General features: G+C 31.7%; 1 protein-coding gene across 3 annotated transcripts in view; it reads left to right on the top strand.

Annotated features, from left to right (window-relative positions):
• The window catches only part of LOC117212035 (protein cycle), a 95,621-nt gene that overhangs the window by 19,519 nt on the left and 53,312 nt on the right, over window positions 1-22,790 (top strand). For all 3 annotated transcript variants that reach the window (XM_033456483.1, XM_033456482.1, XM_033456484.1), the window contains exons 3-4: window positions 10,039-10,473; window positions 18,042-18,113. In XM_033456483.1, the coding sequence (XP_033312374.1) occupies window positions 10,039-10,473; window positions 18,042-18,113 (507 nt within the window). The remainder of the gene's footprint in view (window positions 1-10,038; window positions 10,474-18,041; window positions 18,114-22,790) is intronic.

The raw sequence follows: 22,790 nt of genomic DNA, 5'->3' as shown, positions 1-22,790 counted from the left end.
AAGATTTAATGTAGCATAATTATATGGAATTATCCGGTTTTTTATAACTGTTTTAAAATTAATAAATTCAAGTTTCTCATTATGTAATACATTAGTTGGTAGACAGTAATTAACTCTGTAAGTCTGTCAAGACTTAATCAAGCTATATGACGTAAATATACTGCTTTAGATTTAATAAACGAAATATGAGATTTATTATTAATATCTATCTCGACATTACACTCTTATTAGTAAATGAAAAATGAAAAATTTCTTAACTTAATTTAATATAACCAACACAATTTATATTTAAATTTCCACAAATATTGAAATTAAACCATTTCTAAAATAAACATGTTATTAATGCAAAAAATGCAGAAAAACGTATATGAAAAAATATTCAGTTTATTTAAATGAATTTTTATGACAAATATATGTATAATATTATAAGTCTCATACAAAATATTTTGAGTTTCAAACTATATATATATTTATATAAGTATATACATCTCTCTTGTTTTAACACTTTAACTACATTAAGAGAAGCTGCATATGCTTTACAGCACGAGCATGGAGCCCACCTTAGAAGATTGTCTGTTCTAGAAGATGTGCCCTCTTGTTATACAGAATAAACATTTTCTTTTAATTTTTTTTTTATTTTTCCATCGAGACAACGATCTACAGTGAGATCCGTTATAACGAGACGCGATAAAGTGCACGCGTACCGAGCGAAAATTCAAAGTCGATTTTCTCGAAAACAAAGCCACAAACGAAAAATTTTTATTCTGTATTTTCGACTTCTTTTTTCGCGTAAAATCACCCCCTTTCCGCTTGTACCACCAGTTACCAACCACCCTGTATATATTTCATGGAAATTACCAAAGTTTTAAACACTCAATTGTCCATTATATCAATAAGTCTCCACATTTAATGGGATCATCAGACTTTTGACACTTATTGTATGCTAGTGACTACTATTATTTGAATACCGTGTATTAATTTTTCATTAATTATCAGTGAATATTTGCAATAAATAACTTGTAACTTCTATATGCATATTTTAATCGGTTGCACATTTTACCAATATAATCACGATAATTATCTCTCATTGCTATACAAAATAGAGTATCGAGTATAGTACTCGTTATAATATTTTGTAAGTCAAACAATGGTTTATACGCGGGTTCCTATTGTTTTAATCAATCAGTAATTAGTAACTCTTATCATCAGTAATCATTCAGAAAAATATGAATGTGCATAAACGTCATAAGACATAAATGTTGCATAAATATCATTCGATAGATGATACATTCGTCGAAATTTATTATCCATCAGATAATACGTTCATACAAATTTTTAACGATAGATTCAAATACTTTCAAATGTTTTCATAAATCATTTTGCATGCCGTTCGATAATCCGTGAAACAAAAATAAAGAAACGAAGTTGTAGAAAAGGAATATAAGTTAAAAAGTAATCGTTAGTAAGACAATAAATTTATCGAATATCTTAAAGTATATATTCTTGATGGAGTTTACCAGCAGGAAAAACACGAATGAAATATATACCTTCGTGTTACAGTCTTCCCGCAATCTTCGTGAAGTTATGTAACAGATCGTACGTGCATATTTTCTAATCCGTGATGACGTGCAAGAGATATACTCAATTGAATATTCTGTCGATAGGAATTCGAGATTACAATAAATCGATATCGTAACTGCGGAGCTAACTCTTTGGGGCATGACTTAGGGCTTCCTTTATTCTGAGTTTATGTTTATCAGTATTTTTATGACATTTATAAAATTTAATGAATTTCGCATAATTTTATTATTTTCTATTGAATATATCGTTATTCCATCGAGTCTATTAAAAGGTTCATTATTTGTCACAGAAATAACGCAACTTTGTAATGATCTACAGTGGGATATTAAAATACAAAATCATACTTCTATTCAAATGTTTGATTGCGAAAATGAAGCTTTTGCAAATTTCTAATTATCTAACCTTTCACTAAAGTAAATCGTAGAATGTAAAAATAACTAATCATATTATCAGCATCTTTGTCGCGCAAATAAATTTTCTTAAATTTCATTCCACAAGATCTAAAGTTTTATCAAAAAATGTTTGTATACAGGACATAAGAAGTAAATAATTTATTTGTAGACAATTTATTTGTAGAACAAAGATGGTGATGGTGTGATTAGTTATTTTTATATTTCATGATTTGCTTTAGTGAAAGGTTAGATAATTAAAGAATTGAGAAGTTTTATTTTTATAATAAAACGTGTATACATATTTTTAAAACAAAGGCTTATTTTAAAGGAAAGAAGTTTAGAAATAAATTACATTAAAATATACGTACATATACGTAAATGCACAGAAAAATTCGTAAACATACAGCAAATGAAATTTTGTATTATGAATTACAAGTACCTGATACTCGGTTGTTTCTTAAGATTTTCTGGGAGTCATAATTTTAATATTCAGAAGAATACCAATTAATATTAATATTATGTCTGTGGGCATTCGTAATCAGCGCAGTGAAATATATCACTGCGTTTCTCTAAATTAGTTCCATAAATTCATAAAATACAAGTTGAGTCGCACTACTAAGTTTTTGAATTCCAGGAAATACAAATAAAAATCTTCTGAAAAAGTAGATATACTGAAGCAAATAATAACTGGACAGCGAAAATTTACCCACAAATATTGTTTTATATATTTTGGATGCTCGTATGTTCTTACATGTTACACGTATTTTGTATATTTTTGCATATTTAAATTTATCATAAATTTATATTCATCCACAGTCTAATAATAACTATAATACATTGTATTAATCTCCAATTGCATAAATGTTATTAATTTGAAAATTTTGTATCCAGATATTAGCAACTTTTATTTCAAGGAAATGTAATGCCTTGCCTCTTAAGTGAGAAAATGTCTGATGCGCGGACATAGAACTTGAGGAAATATCGCGTGCAACTTTTGCCGTCGTGCAAAAGCGGATAGTGTGATACCAGGAACGTCGCGTGCACTGACGTATCTATGAATAAATAGAATTACGCTAATCGTGTAGGTTACATCATAATATACGGAACTACTCTTACACTGCCGACGTAGATACGTGGCCGACCTTCGTCACGTCTTTTTTTATGACTACGTGGAAAGAATTGTCACCAGCTTGTTCTTGAAACTTGTAAATTAAAAATTTAATTAAAGAGCTAATAATATCGTGATAATATTCTAATAATGTAGAAATATTTAGAAAAAAATAGTTTGGATTTTAACTTTATTAACATTTAAGATGATCATATTTCTGCATCATATTTTCATTCCAATTTTATTGTTTCATATCGCGATAAAGGAAGGAAATTACTTATAGTCAGAAAATTAAGAAACCTGTTACGGTCTCCGAATTTTTATATTTTAATCCTGTTCGTGTTTCGATAAACTTTTGGTACTTGAAGAAAGACCTGTGCATAAAATTGCACCAAGAAATCACACACGCATATATACTCCTTCATATCGTCCTTAGATTTAATAAATTTTTTAACACTAAAGAACGCAATTTGGTCAAAAATGGCCCAAAGAATATAGCAGGTTTCGAAAAAAAGAAAGAAGTGTCATAAGCGAAGGTATTCGATACGAACAAACAATATTCTACGCTTGTAGCTTTAATTATTTCAAAAGTTTATAAATTACAATTCACGGCAACTCTAAACACTAAAATATATTACTCCAACGCTTATAGTGATTACTATCTTAATTAACAAAATTATTTTTCATTCCCCCCTCCCCCCCCCCATTTAAGTTTAGAATTAAAAAAACTGAATAGGTATGAAAAATGAAAGATCAAGAAATAATGATTATTAGATTCGTCCCTCTTTTCTTGTGACTACAGAGAAATAAGCAATAAATGTATGTAAAAATATATAAAGAAATGAAGCAATAATCAATATACAGCATACTGACAAAATAGACAACATTTTAATACTCTGCCTATTATTGCAACCGTCGTTATCGTTAAATATACCTCAAAGATAATATCATAAATTTCGCCAATAATTAGTCGCACTAATTTTAAAGTATCGAGTAAATTATATAATATACGCTTATCACGTTGCATGTCAGAAAGACATACCAACGTTGCAATTTCACAACGTCATGACATCTTAAGTAATTCAATTGCATTGTAATTATTCGACTCGCCGCAAAACATAAATTTCACGTTAACAGTAATATTCGAAAAAACTGTTCCCGCATATTTTCGTGTTACATGTACGTGATTCGCCACCTAAACGTGTATTGAGAAACTTTGAGATTATGCGTGTGCAGAAAAGATTGGTGTCCAGTGAAGCATGAATGAAACAGTATAAGGAAATACGTCGATATTGTTGATAAAAAAATATGCGAACCTAGGAATAGGTATAAGTGATCTGCAGCCAGATCGGTAATTGCTAACAAGATTGGTACGTTGAATTCTTTCACTGTTCCGAAAGACTCTAAGACTCGGTTGCCACGATTTACTGGTAATAATGATTGATTTCTCCATCAAATTTCAGTTAATATTATCCGATGCATTGATCTAAATAAGAAATTTAATAATTTGCGAGCTGGGCTTTAGTTTTCATATTCAGAACGTTAATTACTATAATGTACTTGTAATATATTAATTTTTTATATTTTATGTTATTATTGTGAGATTTTGATCAACATATTAAACGTATCTAATTCAGTTTAATAATTCGCAAACTTTTGAAATATTTTTGAAATATTTAATACGTTATACTTGTGCTTCTATACTTGCATGGCGTAGATATTTTAAATATAGAAAAAATTGATTATTTAATCACAACACGTCGAATTTTTAATTTGTATACGTTTGACTTGTACACCTTGGATCGAAATTCGTACATGATAAGCAAAAGGGGCAAAAGTCATTTATATGTTCGTTGTCATAATTTATTGAAAGGTTACTATGAATAATTACTGTCACAGTTATTTTTTGTTTCTCTGATACTGTCACGATTGTCCAACATTAAGGTCAGAAATTATGCAATCACGAAACGTTATTAACAATTCTATCGTTACGATGCTTTTTTGTATTTCGATAAAATTTCAGTAAATTATGGCATTATTATTAATATTATTTTTGCATCATATTATTATATAATTATATATTTTATAATATATAATTATATTAATTATTAATATAATAATTATATTAATTTATATTAATATTTATATTATTATATAATTATTTAGCATTATAATTGCTATTAGAATACTAGCACATATTGCTATAGGAATAACAGCATTACTTATGAGCGTTAGAAATACTTGAAATATATTGATAATTCAATTTTTCACCTACTCTGTTCAATTATTAGTATACAAAATAGTTATACAAGTCATTATTGACATAATTATTGATAATTATCAACACGATTTAAACATGTTTACATAATTTAAGACAACTAGAGAAAACACGCTTGAAAGATAAACCTAATAAACAAATAAAATGTAAACATCAGTGAATAATATAAAAAGACATAAATCAATATAAATTATCTGTATGAAGGGACATGTTTCATCATAGTTCCTACAGTAGCGTTATCGTAATTTTCCTTAGGTAAACGATCATTTATTTTGAACGACAGAACTTGTATACCGTTGTCAACCGATCGAGGCTTAACATAAAAAAATCGTATGTAAGAAACGAAAAACCAGTTTGCATTATCGCTTATCGATGCAAAAGCTGCATTAATCAAACGATTCAAATACTTGATGCCTGGATTCCTTCTCCACTATACTGGGCTGGTCATTCGTATCTGATTGATTATGAAAATATTCAAAACACTGTTAGTTACCTTTTTCTATTATACTATGATAACTATTCAAGAAAAAATCTTTTTAGTCAGAAATATACACAATTATTTTATCGTATGATAGAACAGAAATTATTATAGAAATGTTACTCTCTTTCTTCTATTCTTCCAAGATTGTTTTACAAAAATGTTTTACCTTGTAATTCATATTAATTAGAATGTTATAGTTTGTTTCACATATTAAAATAAGAAAAAAACTACGAGATAAAAGCTAGTTAGTAATAAACTACGATAGACACAGATTGGCGACATTTATATTAATTTCATTTTAAAGTATTGAACTTCACTTCTACTAATTTCAGTGAATGCATTACGAAATTCTTGTGTTAATTCTTATTGCGTCATTTCTCTCTGTTAAATTTTCCCACGATTAAAAATTCGACGGCGTAATACTTGGTTGGCGATCTCGATAGCCAGGAAATGATTTTCCCGATTTATTCACTAATGAGAGCAACGTTCGTTTAATCACTACATATAAACGAAAACTGATTGATTATTATTTTGTACTGTCGTTATAATTTTTTAATAACACATTCACAAATTTATGTTCCGCAGATAAAGAAATTTAACGTATTTGTTCTTGTAACCTATTATGAATTTACTAAATAAACTTTCATAGTATAGAATGAAACCAGTCTCATAAAATTCGAAAAAACGATCATTGAATCTCTTAAGGAAAGACCATCCTATTATATGATTATAATAAAATTCTATCGTGTTGTTGATAAAATATCAAAACTAAAGAAATCTAAAAGTCTAAGGAAGAAATTATTCAACACTGCGAGAGCACGATACTTTGTGAGCTATTCGAAGCTGATAATGTCGTACAGATACAAAATGATCGACGTGAGTGCAAAAACAATTCTACACGTATTGAGAAATGCGGACTTAAAAGGACGAGCAAAACCATAGAGAACGGGCGTAATTGCAATGGAGATATGTTAAACCCACTGTCAAATTCGAATAAGACAATATTATGATTTGAACCTGATAAATGACCTTTTCAATCTCTCAATTTAAACTCCTTAGACATCTGTAAGATTTCTTGAAAAAGTCCACAACTGATTTTAACAACCGTGCTTCAAATTTGAATCAATGTTGGGAAGAGCGCAGCCAAACTGAAGAAATATTTGGACAAACATTGGTAAAGACTATGCCAATTAGGATATACAGGGTGGTTGGTAACTGGTGGTATAAACGGAAAGGGGGTTTTCTACACGAAAAAAGAAGTCGAAAATATAGAATAAACATTTTTTTTTAATTTTTTTAAATTTTTCCATTGAGACAACGATCTACAGTGAGATCCGTTATAACGTACCGCACGCGTACCGAGCGAAAATTCAAAGTCGATTTTCTCGAAAACAAAGCCTCAAACGAAAAATTTTTATTCTATATTTTCGACTTCTTTTTTCGCCTAGAGTTACCAAACACCCTGTATACTATGCCTGAAACTAAAGGTGACTGCATAAAATAATAACTGCAGCCTAAATTAAATCTCGGAGCTGTCCAGAAAATTTTAAGTTTCTGTATTTTTCAGTTGTAAAATGCCTTTCATTTTAAATCATTCTGTACAAAGTATATATTAGCATACTTACCTATAAGTATACTTAATAGCATTCTCTATAAATTCTGTAGTTATTTCTAATCTCAGAGGTAGGGTCACAATAGTTATTATTTTATTGAATGGATAAATCTATCACACCGTTGTGAGCGAAAAAAACCTTTATTGCACGAGCTTAGAAAAACTAGGGATAAAAACGAAAAAGCATCTTAAGCCTATCGATTAAATCTATCGATCGTAACTAGGATTATCTTCTAGTTACTATTTTTTATAACTAACGCATCTGGCGATGCGCATGGGTGGCGAGCACGAACTCACGTTGTCATTTTCGGCAAACCTCATATAACTTATATGTAAATTTTATGAAATTTGTATGCAAATAGAAAAGTTATATACCACTGCAGATTACTATATAATTAAAAGCATTTTAAAAAATTTAGTCAATCTTATATTGATTCAAAAATTGTATTTTTACATAACCTTGTTGTTATTTCTATACTTCTGAGTATACCTCTGGGTAAGATCAGAATAGTTATTATTTTATTGAATGGATAAATCTATCACACCGTTGTGAGCGAAAAAAACCTTTATTGCACGAGCTTACAAAAACTAGGGATAAAAACGAAAAAGCATCTTAAGCCTATCGATTGTAACTAGGATTATCTTCTAGTTACTATTTCTTATAACTAACGCATCTGCATATGGGTGGCGAGCACGAACTCACGTTGTCATTTTCGACAAACCTCATATAACTTATATGTAAATTTTATGAAGTTTATATGCAAATAGAAAAGTTATATACCACTGTAGATTACTATATAATTAAAAGCATTTTAAAAAATTTAGTCAATCTTATATTGATTCAAAAATTGTATTTTTACATAACCTTGTTGTTATTTCTATACTGAGAGGTAAGATCAGAATAGTTATTATTTTAGTGAATGGATTAATCTATCACACCGTTGTGAGCGAAAAAAACCTTTATTGCACGCGCTTACAAAACTAGGGATAAAAACAAAAAGCATCTTAAGCCTATCGATTAAATCTATCGATTGTAACTAGGATTATCTTCTAGTTACTATTTCTTATAACTAACGCATCTGCAAATGGATAGTGAGCACGAACTCACGTTGTCATTTTCAACAAATTCATTTGTTATTATTTATCTTTGCGGAGAAACAAATAGCTGTAAACATTGAACTCTTTTCCAAAACTTAATACAAATCATCTCAACCTTAATTAATAAAGCTTCTATGCTTTATTAATTGGAAAATATACAAATATAAAAATAGGTAGATAAGTACCCACATGGAGCACACTTTATCATACTCGCTGAAACGTAGTCTATATCTTATCTTGCGTCTTGCGTCTACTGTAGTTCAAGTTTTAGGCTCGAAGAATTGAAAGAAACATAATGAAGGGTCACAGGTCATCGACTGCAGTGGAATTTCTAGAAGTGAACATACAATCATTATCTGCAATATTCATATGCAATGTACTTTCCATTATCATCGGTGTAAACGGGGAAACATCCTATCACATTTATAATTTAAAATGTAAATATGAATCCATAAAAGAATTATTTAGGTGCAAGCATATTGCAGTGACTCGTAACATTTCTCGCTATTTTAAAACTATTTTAAATTCGAAGTAAACAGGAAATCGTGGTTAGCATAAAAATACTTTTGAAACGATGCGATGTTTCGTATTATCCAATACCTGTATACTAACTAGTCTCATACAGAACGTAAGCTTTTAGCTATGTGTTTTAGACGAAAATAAACTGTTGTCTGTTTATTTGCTTTTCACTATGCGTATGCGTAAACATATGTTCAGTTATCAACAATTTCAATATAAAGATACATAGAATGTATATAATATACGCAACTATATAAAATATTCAAAATATTATGCATTATAATATACATTACAATATACATTACTATATCTAATAGATGAATGAATTTTCTATTCTTTTATTATTTGTTTTACTTTTATTTTTTATTTTACTTTACGTTTTATTTCTTTACTTACTACTATAAAACTATAAATTTAAATAAACATTCACGATCTAATTAAAAGAAAAACCGAAAATACGAAGAGAGAATACTCAGGCTTGTATTTACAAAGTCGCTCGGCTTTTACAATACATTATTCGATCTTCGTGTGTGCGTAACCTTGAGAAAAGATGTATGTCAAACAAATACTACGTATGGTGAATGTAAACAAGGAGCCACTTAATTTATTGAGATGAAACGATATCAAAATGAACTTTATAAGGTATTAAGCGCAAAGAACACGAAATATGACTTACCAAATTTAGTAAACATACTGCAAAGAAAAGGTTCTAACTTTTCTAAATGATATTGGATTTTACTACCGATTATAGTGTGTTCTGCTGATTATTCTCACCGTAGTCACCAAATACGCTTGGAAGGCGCATGTAACGTTAAACTTGTAATTAAAACAAAAATCCAAGCTTTTATCGGTGTCAGTTTTTTCCACGCTCATTTCATTGAGCGTTGGATGAATATGTTCGAAGCAAATAAAACTAACGATATCTTAGCAAAGAATATAAAATGAATCTGAGATTTATCGTTTTTCCAGAAGTTCGTGTTCCACGGTTTACTTCGGCGACATAGGTACGGGATCGGGGGTGGGAGAAGTAACCACCGCCTCGGCGGGGGGTGGCGAAGGTCTCAGCCTGACTCCAACCCCCGCCAGCAACAGCAACAACACAACTACCGCCACCCCCAGCACCACTGGCGTTACCACCATTACCATCACCACTACCACCACCACCTCCAACGACACCACCCCGCAGATCGTAACGGGGGCTGAACCGCCCCAGCACATGGAGACACCCTCGACGATGGTCCCCGACCAGGCACCCGCCCCCGGCCATCACTACCACCGTCACCACCACCATCATCAGCATCATCATCAACGCAGCGCATCCACCACTCCTAGCCATGGACCAAATACCACCGATACTTCCGATGAATTCGTCGCCGTTTCCAGAAAACGGAAGCTCTCCTGCCAGTAAGTTAATCGATTTCGTTCATTTTTATTAGACTGGATTTAGCGAATTTTTATGCATTTGCGAAATGGGAAATTTAAAGATGCAAAATTACATCCGTATAATCCCTATAATCCATAGTATATCCGTCCGTATAATCTTTTTAATCCGAATCCATATAATCCATAATAAGTTTTAGTCCATTTAATCCGAATCCATATAATCTGCAGAAATACATAAAATATCGAAAATAAAATACTCGTTGTAGTATTTAGTAGGTGAGACAAAACTTTGCTTGGGTTCCATTTCTTTAGTTATGTCCACAAAAACATCGATACACATAAATATCTGTAGTATTTTTTTTTACAAGGGAGTTTATTGAGTGCAGAAAATACAGATTTTAAGTACATTATTCACAATAAACATGAATTTTTGTAATGTATGTTAGGCAAAGGTACCGATACGCGGCGGTACGACGTAGTCACGCTGTATTATGTGTCGGCGCTTTACATTTTTTGTTGTATGATGCGGTTTTTGGGTTTAAGCCTCTGGGGAGCGGAGCTTTTACATATCTGTAGTATAGTGTGTCTATTATGATGGATTAACCTGTTAGTCGAGTAATTTCCTAACCAGAAACTTCTATAATTTTAGGATTGAAAGCGAATAAAGGCAGGTTAATTTTAACGAGTTCTTTGAAATATAAGCACGATGTAATTACATATTGACTTTTAAAGGGAACTGATACTGAGTAGGCTAACATTGTCTAACAGTTGGCTATTTGAGTTAGAGACAAAAATTTTAGATAATAGAAAAATAACCAAAATTATTAAAAAATAGAAGATCTATAAATAATGAAATTATTGTATCGTAAAGATTAAAAATCTAAGTGACGAGTTAACCCGTCTTTCCTGATTAACGGGTTAATCCTCCAATTTTCATAGACATATACGGGTATCACTTTTTATTTATTCCACTTTTATCACTTTTTATTTATTACGATTTGAATATGAGGGGAAATACGTGGAGAAAATATGATGAGTTCATTTTGATTGATTTCCTGATTTGGACATTCACAATAATAATTCAACTAATAATTAGTAAATTAACAAATTATAAGTTACAGATTACAAATTTCTTTTTTACAATTGTATAAATTTTCGACAAATAAAAAATCAGATAATTTGCAATTTATGAAACTTGCTTGTAAAATTACCATTGTTAATGTTATGTAACGAAGTTTGTTAATATTAGTAATTTGTAATTTTTGTCTTATAGAATTTTGCTAACAATACGTATGATAATTCAATTATGAAAAAAATGTTTGGCACGAAATAATTAAAGAAAGAAATAAGCTGACAGATTTGAAAATGTTAGGCTTTTGAAAATAAGTGATACATCCACAGCGTTTTGCAAAAAACGAGTAGTATGTATTAGTTTAGTTGTTTTGTTAGCTTAACTTGATTAGCGTTGTTAATATCCTTAATATTCCTTAAATGTTCAACACGGCGACAAAACGCTTTGTTTAGTATCGAATTTCGAAATAAGACAGAATTATTTATTCATGGTTTCGTTTATTCTTCGATTGTTTTTATTACTTTATTACAGAAAATGCACTTAATGTTACTTGATTGTTCAAAGTAAAGACATGTATATATAAAATATGTTTTAAATTTACATCATTATACACATAATTGGTTGATATAACAATAAGTATAATAATATGTAATTTTCAATAAAAATAGGAAAATGATATTTCAAAACGAACTTTTCAAACGTATTATTTTTTATCGATAAAAATAAAAATTTTCATATTGCTTCATAATCTGAACTATGGGAATAAGAGGAGTTTTAGTTAGGTTAATAATAAAGGAAGACAAAGTTATGCAATATGACTATATAGCAATGTTATATGGCACAAAGTATGTTACAATATGAAAGATATTCGAGCTCAGACGGTGCAGTCTCTTGACTGATCGGTACTTTTGCCGAATCGGTAAAACGGCCAAAAGCAACGTTCGTATAATTCCGTATCTTCACCGAAAATCCAACTCTCTCGCGTATCCTTACTTCCTTTGTTCATTTGTCTATTACTATTTGCAGTTTGACAAAATGGACGCGAATATGTCTTTTATTATACTTTGGTATTGTCATCGTCATAAAAAAGGATTAACAGAAGATATTTAGTACATCCTATTGTAAAAAATAGGTATCGATTGGGTCTCAATCACGTTCTTATCGATATCTATTTCCGACGATTTGTTAAAAAGAATAAACAAAAATTTAACAAAAGAGAGCGTAACTATAAGAATAAGTATTAGTCCCGAAAAAACAATTAATAGTATGCTTAAGGTTAATAACTTTTGTAATTAATGCTAATTTTGGATAAAGTATAGTGTCTCCAAAGTGTAGTGTCTAAACGTGTCTTTTCACATAGGTAGCTAAAGCCGAAAATGCGAGTCATTTTTCACGGAGATGAACATTTTTTGAGGTTTTGAAAATTTCGCCTTATGAACATTTCGCCGACAAAGGTTTTAATTGCCAAAATCCGTAAGCGACAAAACAAGTAATGGCACAGCCAGTGTCAATACTCCAAATGCCAATTTTGCCGCTTACAGCTTACCGTTTACCGCGCTCTGTATGATCGCAGCCTAACCCCGCCGCCTCATAGTACGGCGGTTAGAAAATAAAAAGCGATCCATACTTAATCCGACACTCATAATTCAAATGCGTACAGAGTAAGCCATACAGCAGGTTCAGAGCACCGATTTTTAAAAAAGGTGTCGTCAAAATCCACGAGGACGTCACATATCAATAAGTTCATCGAAATGTTCTACGCTTTATTTCCGTGAAAAACGACGCTTATTTTCGGCAACCTCAGAAACCCCCAGAAAGTATTATTCTAACTTAATATCTAACAATTAGGATACCGTATTAGAGCTCTGAGTTTTAAAGTAACTGTGCAAAGTAAAGTTTTAAAGTGTATACAATAATTAATCAGGTAGTCGAAGCATACCTATAGTTGATTAATCGGGATCCTGATTTTCGACAGATTCAATCCTTGTACTGATAATTAACAATGGCGATATATCACGTTGGCGTTCATTTGTGCCTTTTTTATAATGCTTTGTACTAAACTTACAACACGAACTTGAAATTCTAATAATCGATTTAAAGGACGTTTAAAGAATTATACGTGACGATTTTCTTCTTGATTTCTCGTAGAATTTATCTGGTAATCTATTAATTTTATCATTTTTCGATATGTATAATTCATTTCTTACTTCAAAGTTGGCTTTTTTCTTCGTTCACATACCGAGAGTGCTTCTTGTGATTGCAGTAGCTTCGAGAGTTCTGTTGTATTCGTTATTTCTTTCTTTCTCTATTCTATTTTCAATACTTTCGTGAGCAATTGTTATTCCTGGAATATTTTTCAAGAACAAGTGTTGTTGGTGGAATAGGTGAAGCCTTGAAGACTTTGTCAGCATATTTCAAGAACGTTCAGGTCGGTAAGGCTGCCCTTATCCTCAATAATTACCTCATTTTCATTACACAAGCTTTTGCATTATTGTATAACAGCATTAATTTTCATTTGTTCACTAATTTGGATTTCTACCGTAATTATACGCCAGCATCGTATGGAGTAGTAATATGTAAGTTCTACGAATCACTACTTATTATTATCTTCTTGGAATGAAGCAATGATTCTGATATACAGGGTGGTTGGTAACTGGTGGTACAAGCGGAAAGGGGGTGATTCTACGCGAAAAAAGAAGTCGAAAATATAGAATAAAAAATTTTTTTTAATTTTTTTCTTTTTTTTTTAATTTTTCCATCGAGACAACGATCTACAGTGAGATCCGTTATAACGTACTGCGCGCGTACCGAGCGAAAATTCAAAGTCGATTTTCTCGAAAACAAAGCCTCGAACGAACAATTTTTATTCTATATTTTCGACTTCTTTTTTCGCGTAGAATCACCCCCTTTCCGCTTGTACCACCAGTTACCAACCACCCTGTATATTTTGCATGTTCATCTTTATCAAGCTATTGCCCTGAATGTTTTCGATTACTAGTAGGCTGCAAATATTCATAGCAATATATATTTTTCATATTAAATATTTTACGTAAATTCCTTTGAAGCGATTTCTTTGGATGCATTAGATAAGAAAGCTTGAAATTTCTCTTTAAAATTTTACAGGATAAGGAGCTTCCTAAGAACATCTGTCCCACCGAGTACATGTATTTGTCGTATCCTATAATCGACCGTATTGATATGTCGAAGATGTAGAGAGAAAGGGCTTTTCTTTAGGAATTTTCGGAACATTCCCAATGCTTTGGTCTAAACTGTTCATTATAGCTGTACTTAAATAATAGAACTTAGAAGTAGTTGTTGAGATACGATCTGATTATGTTTGCCCGAGATTTGCGACAGTGGGCTTGGGCTCGAGGTGACACAACTGGTCGCCGAACGTAGCCACGGTCACGGGACGAACGTTTTTACCTAACAGAAGAAGTACCAATATCGAGGGACACGCGTTGTATTAACAATCAAACCCCGGGCAGGAGCAATGTCGGCTCTACGCGAGTCTGCCTAGTAACGGCGCCTGAAATTTTGTCGATATCCCCGGTCAATATACAATTGACAAATGTGATCGTATGAGTCTTTTATTCTTGTGATCACTTTGGAGAGTTTGCACGCATCGTCTTGTCAGTGAGTCAGAAAGATACCGTGCGTCACAGCTAACGTCACTTTGCGTTTCAAAATATATTCAATTGTACAAAGAGTTATCCCGTTGACCGTGGATTCGTTTGAACCTAAGAACATTGTCTTTGACATCAAAAGTGTCTAATCACCACGTTTAATTGTCAAAGTCTGTTAGATCAACATTTGTACATATAATTGTAAATATAATCTCCATTGAACAACTACGATGGCTTGTCCTAATGAAGATACGCAACGCGCCCCTAAAACTAGCGCCAACCCGACAAACCCGACAAATAAAATATTGCAGATGTTCTGATTACTTAACAGTTGATAATAAGGATTTTATCTATCTACTATGACTCAAAATGATACATTAAATACACGAAATTTAGTTTTCCACGTTTGTATCGTTTGTATCAAATCAGTCTCATACGCACTGTTATGAAATTGAAACTTTAATGGAATCGAGTGAAATAACATAGAACAATGTATCTAACTCATACAAAATATGTCTTACACTAGATACACTTCATAATCATGTACATAGATATTAAAATTTCAGATTTTAAAATAAAAGATATTGTTTTATGACGCGGAAAGGAATATACAATTTTTAAATTCTAGAGGAATTCAGAAAATATGGAACGAAAATAATATTTTTCCGCCATAATAGTAAGCCTTGGTAGCATTATACCGAATTGATATGATCAAAGCAAGACACCCAAAAGAATCAAATATAAGAGAACCACTTTGTTCCGTACGAAGCCAGTTTCACTATAGACGTAAGTGGAAGTCGTACGGCGTATTGAACTATTACACATATTAACCTGCCACCCATGGAGAATACGTTGAAACGAAGCCACCTAAATGTATTCAAGAGTGATATTTCCATCTACAAACATCTTTCTGGCCTGTTTCACCCTCCTGCTTCCGCTTTGACATTCCCGTTAAACGAACGCAACTCCAAGTAATTACCAATCAAGGTGTCGGTTACCCGCTCAAAGGGTTAACTTAATCATTAACAGAACCGAAGATTTGCGTCTCTCGGGATATGGCTAGTCGAAATTGCCTTTAGTCACCAGCACGGTTGTGCTACCTCTGACCGGAATCTATCCAATTTCGCGTGTTTAAGAGAGTTCATGAACCATGAAGTCGAAACCTTGGACAAAATCAGAACAAAGCTTCCTTTTGATCAGCAGTGTTTTAGATTTTCCAATACTTCCCATAGTATTAAACATTTCTTCTACATAGAAGTTATATATTTTGTTTTGGATTTGAGGCAATTATTTTGTATTAGATTAGATTTGATTAAATTACACACCATTATTACACACGCAACACCGTTCGACATTTGCAATTTATTTTCAACGCAATTCGTTTGATTTATTATGAATTAGTTTAATATGTTTTTCATTATTTTCTCTTCATTCATTTAGGTGATACGATATTGTGGACTTTGAAGGAATTCAAATATTTATAGCAGTATAATAACCAGACTGTGGATATTTAGACAGATTCATATTTTTGCAAATACAACCTACAGCAATGGGATCCAAGCAAAGATTTGTTTCAGTCGCTAAATATGTATTACAACGAATACCATATTTTCGGTATTTTATATAGTTTCGTATATTATGCGTGTTTCTTATATTTCTGCGTCTATAAATGACTAAAAAATGCAGAAATATTTATCTGCACTCTAATGTTTATAATAAGCTACTTTGTATAAACCATGAAAATTTGTTTTTGGATAGTGGGCTTTTATATATATCTTCTATATCTTGACAAAACTACATTAATGTCTTTGCACATTATTCTTTTGCTTGAATCTTATTGAATTAGATCGATTTATGTATAGGAAAATTTTAATTTAAGTTCAGATACCTATACAATTTTGAAATTGTCCAAATTCATGTTTAACTTCATTTGATGTAGACCAAGTGTAATTAAATTATATATTACAAGCAAAAGATGTATTCCATTTTGTAAGCAATATATAATTTGAGATAGAATAATGTATTTAGAAACGAATTAAAGACTCTTCGTAATAAAGGTATGAAAATTATGCGTGCCTCTTGAAGTTTCTACGACGAAGCTGTACACAAACTAAACTTGGTGAAATTTTACATCAAAAGGGGTAACGCCCCTTTTGAGGTGTACACGCCGAAGAAATTGATTCAGTATATACTTGGTTTCCTGGTGTTTCGACGTCTCAGGACTCGAGTAGGTCTTCATCAATTATTATTTCACTATATTATTTCACACTCATAGAGTGAAAACAAAACTAAAAACCGAATCAGTCAATTTTTCCTATGATCACTAATTAATTAAAATAACGATGTATCTAGTATAAGAGTAACAATAAATCTTATACTAATATGTTTGATATTCTAATATTAAACATACATCAGGATACTATATTTTATTTATATTTTATTATATTTTATTTTCCATTTGCTCCATGTAATTATAATAATAGATAATAAATTAATTTCAATGTCATCATTTATCTGTCTTGGACGATGATTTAGATTCAAAGATTTTCCATCTTACAATGATTTTAAAGCAGCACTATCTATCATTTTACCGCTACATGCCTTATAACAGATAAGCAATAAAATTTACTTTGCTAATTAAATTTAATGTAATTTAGTTAAACGAATTTTATAATTAAATAGTTAAAATTAAATTTTTAAATTTTTAAATAGTTTAAAATAGTTTTTAAATAGTTTTAAATACTTTTAAATTTTTAAATAGTTAAAATTAAATAGTTAAAAATTTAAATTTGGCTTGAAAAGGCCATGAAATTAATTTACACACCGACATACTTTTCTGATAAAAGTTTCAAACGATATTTTTACAATCAACGTTGCACTTTCTGTTTCAGCGACAGTAGTGATTTATTGGACGACACGGGAGACGATGCCAAATCTGTTCGCACAAACGACGATAGCAAAAAGTAAGTAAAGTATAACAAGAATATCTAACAAGCTATACGAATTTCATAAATAGAAAGATATTTAGATAGTCAAATTTGTCCAGCTCTGCTTTAATCGATATAGATTACTAAATGATATAATAATTTGTAATACTAACTTCTCATTCCTTTTCATCGCTAATAACTTATGCAAACGGTTAATGCGGTTGTAAATGATTAGAAAAGAAGCAAATATTATGTAGAGTTACTATCCTTATTACGATCCGCGCATTCTATCCAGTGAAAGTTTAGAAGAACCTACATTACCCGAGTTACTTATGGCATGCGCTGTTCGACACATTTTGTTTCCATGCAAGAGGCAATTAAAGATATTTATTTTAATTTATTTTAAAAATATTAATATTTAAAAGGCACGACAACTGTTGAATAAAAATGTAATAACTCCTTCCTTGTTTCGCAATTTTATATTATCCTTTTAAGATTATAGGGGATTTAAGATTATATTAAAATTACATCCTTATAAGGGACCATCCCTAAATTTTCTGTTAATCGCTATTCAGATAATCGAATAACGAATTTCTATGGAAGAGACAAATATTTATTATCAATTATTTTATAAATATTGATATTTATTAGGAACAAGAGCTATTGAACAAAACTGTAATAATTCCTTTCATTGCCTATTATCGTTTTATAAGAGACAACTTCTAAATTTTCCATTTCGATATTCCGATAATTCATCATTCCGGTAAAATGTATTTTAACCCCTTCCCGTGCCATTTAGTTCGACGAAACTCGGACCCAAGCGGTAGACATCGACGCGCGCTAAACAGACCAGACTGATGCTCGTAAACAGTCGCAATACTTCACAAAACTTGTTATCAAATGTAATAAAGAATAGGTCTAGTATTCCTGGATCGTCGCTTACATTATTTAAGACAGACGCTTTTGTTCCATGATGTTCAGAATACTTCCAAGCTATCGGTGTGTTTTTTACTTTTTGCCAAATCCATGATTGTCGTGTCGTACTTTCCTCTTCGCTACTCTCATGTATAATCATACGCCTTACACGCTTTGCGACTGGCATAATCACGTCACTATCAGAGGATTCGTTATCACTGTCTTCATTTAACACTTTTGTATCTCCCATTTTGAAGGGGTTTCTTAAATTTTAATAATTGGACTGCTTCGTGACAGCAACGATAAGAATCATGACTAACTGTCATGAGGCACTGACAGGAACTAACATTCAGTGACGATCGTAACGGGCAAAAAAACAGTCCGCGAGCTCGGCTTGTTATGTTTACGTTTGGCCCAAGTATCTGGTCGCGAGTTAGACTCGCGATATTTATGTTTGGGCCAAAATCTTCATCGCGAGTCTGACTCGATAAAGTACGGGAAGGGGTTAATAATCAAGATTCTATTATATGTATATACTCGAAAAGTATGATAAGTTAGGGGCTAAGGGGAATACGTAAAGCATGCACGAGTTGGTTTCAACGTAGCAAGAAACCTCATTATGGTACAAAGTTTAATCTTGGTCAGCGGTTATGTAGTATTATGTCAGGTATTGCCAAGGCGAGTGCCACCTTGACCTGCCTTGATTCTTTACTCTGGCTTCATTGACGACATCATTAATCCAATGTACGCCAACGTAGATTAGAAAGACGACAAAAAGTGACAGCGCAGTTTATCTTCTATCTTGGGAATATTTAAACAGCCATTTTGCTCTGTAGTAAGTTTATTAATAGTAAATAGTACAGCCAGTTAACCAAATCATTAGTCGATTAAGGCTAAAAGTTTAAAACCGTATATTTCATTTATTCTTGCTCTTATATTATTATTATTAACTGATAGATAAATATACGTGTGGTTTTTAGACAATTGCGTATATTTACATATATTACATTTGTATGTCATAAAATAAATACCAAATACACAAATACTGGGTGTGTATAAAAGTTGGGGACAAAATTTACGAGCATGTACTCATCATACACAAGAAAAAGAATCTTAATATACGTGGATTTAAAAACGATTAGACTCGCTGTTTCAAGATGTTTTTGTCACTAACACATTACCTTCACAGCATACATTCAATATGTCCTTCGTTCGTTTCAACGCTTTAGCTCGTTCCCTCATAGCAGCATGAACGCGTTGAAAGATCTTCGGCATTCCTCTTATCTCTTGGCAGCAGTTCGATTCGAATTATATTAACTCATTTAACGAAGTAACCAGTTTACTATATACTATACTTGTATACACTAGGCAACTCGTAATTCTGAAACATGGAAATTATAGATATAGAAATATAGGGGCCGACCATAAACCTGTACTTTAAAGGAGAGATGTGAAATCATTTCCAGCGAGTGGGAATGACACGGTCATGAGATCCGAGATTAATTCGCGAAATTTCCAAATATTCAGGCTTCAAGTTTCAAATTAATTTGTTTACAATTACGAATGGTTAAAACCTGAAATCTGTACATATGAAAAGTTTTTATAATTTTCGCTTGGTACTTAGTTTTGCGACTGCTCAATGGATTAAGTAAGTTTTGCAACATTATTTTAATATACTAATATAACTAAACTAACATAAGTAAACATTTTGATAAGGATTTGATCTAACGAATTTCATAACAATATATAACTTATCACCGTGAAAGTAAACGTTGGTCACAGATTTATAATGAATATTAAAAATTGTATTATAAGATGTTAATTTAATTACCTAAATTCATAACTATACTGATAATACATTTTTTAATAAACCGTAAAACTGTTAATATCTATTGCATAAAGTGAGTACGATGTATTAATAATATGTAATAATTAATAATTTTCTAAACAAAACTTTTTGTCGATTTTATTATTTATTATATTTATTGACCTTTAAATAAAATTAGTTTATTACATATGTGTCGCACACTCAGTGACGCGCTCATAAACTGACTTAAAATGATATATGACAAAAGGAGGAAATAAACCAGTTACCAGTCGACTACTAGTCGCTCTTACTCGATGAAAATAAGATTGCACCTGCGCAATAAAAAACTACCATGCCCCCATCCCCGAAAAGGACTTCGACCCCTCAATTGTTGCTGGTCTCTATATTCCTATGTTCATGTTCTGAAACTAATGATTTCTATGGCGTGTTTATTAAGATTTTAAATGTTTATTAAGATTATTTAAGATTAAGATTTTTTTGTTTGCTTTGATGAGTACCAGATGCTCCTAGAGCTCATCCTCGACTTTCATATATATTCTGCATACAGCGTGTCTCATTTTTATTCATTCACGTAATTATCTCAAACTAGTCGTTATTCAAAAAAATGTTTCACGTAGAATTTGTTCTGTTTCAGGGGGAACATCTTACGATAAAGACAAGTGTAGATGGAGGTGCTTCCGAAATCTCTGGGTGACCTCTGTTTTTTCAAATGAAACTATATGCTTTCATTTAACCAATTATATAGCTGATTCTGAGACAAATTCATTGATCTATAACACGTTGGTCTTTGTAAGTCATGCAAGACCATTCAAAACTTACCTTCGTTAAACATTTTTAAAATTGTTCTCCAGCATTCGAAAGGACAGTCTTGGGCATTAACACGGTGATTTATTCTATCCTTAAATGATATCCTCTCAAAAGTTGCACATCTCAAGAACGATGTTTGCGATCATTCATATTGTCGGGAGCAGTAGGTTCCTCTCGATATACTTTTTCTTGTATAAAGCCTCAGAAGGAAAAATCTAAGATGTTAGATCTGGAAACCTTTGTGGAAATGAAATTTCACTTCTCCTTATTCAGAGGGAATATAAAGGCACGCATTAGGGACGCCTGCCAACAGATTAGATATGTAATTTTCGAGAAGGTGGAAGTCCTTTCGAATGCAAAATTTGGAAAATGTTTAACGAAGGTAAGTTTCAAAGATCAACATATTATAGATTAATGAATATACTTAGTTTCATTTGAGAAAACGATCATCACTTAGAGATCTCCGAGGCACGTTCATCTGCACCAAATTTGTGTTTATCATAATATTGTCCCATGGTAAAGTTGTTTGATCCAGAACGACTAATATTGTAATTCGTGATTTCTTTCTTTCAAAGCTAATTTTTCCGAATTTTTAAGATCATCGACATATTTCATTTAAAGGGTCCATGGACAAAAAGAGGAATATCTGTCGGGTTGGCATTAGACTTAGGAGCGTGTAACGTATCTTCATTAAAACAAGCCATCGTTGTTGTTCAATGGAGATTATATTTACAATTATAAGTACAAATGTTGATCTAACAGAGTTTGACAATTAAACGTGGTGATTAGACACTCTTGATGTCAAAGACAATGTTCTTAGGTTCAATAACGAATCCACGGTCAACGGGAAAACTCTTTGTACAATTGAATATATTTTGAAACGCAAAGTGACGTTAGCTGTGACGCACGGTATCTTTCTGACTGACTGACAAGACGATGCGTGCAAACTCTCCAAGGTGATCACAAGAATAAAAGACTCATACGATCACATTTGTCAATTGCATATATCGACAAAATTTCAGGCGCCGTTACTAGGCAGATCCGCGTAGAGCTGACATTGCTCCTGCCCGGAGCTTGTTTGTTAATACAGCGTGTGTCCCTCGATATTGGTACTTCTTCTGTTAAGTAAAACGTTCATCCCGTGACCGTAGCTACGTTTGGCG

Source organism: Bombus bifarius, unplaced genomic scaffold, assembly GCF_011952205.1.
Source record: "Bombus bifarius isolate JDL3187 unplaced genomic scaffold, Bbif_JDL3187 scf7180000008266, whole genome shotgun sequence".
NCBI classification, from domain to species: Eukaryota; Metazoa; Arthropoda; class Insecta; order Hymenoptera; family Apidae; genus Bombus; species Bombus bifarius.
The sequence above is the reverse complement of the archived record's forward strand: the minus strand, read 5'-3'. Positions and strand labels throughout refer to the sequence as shown.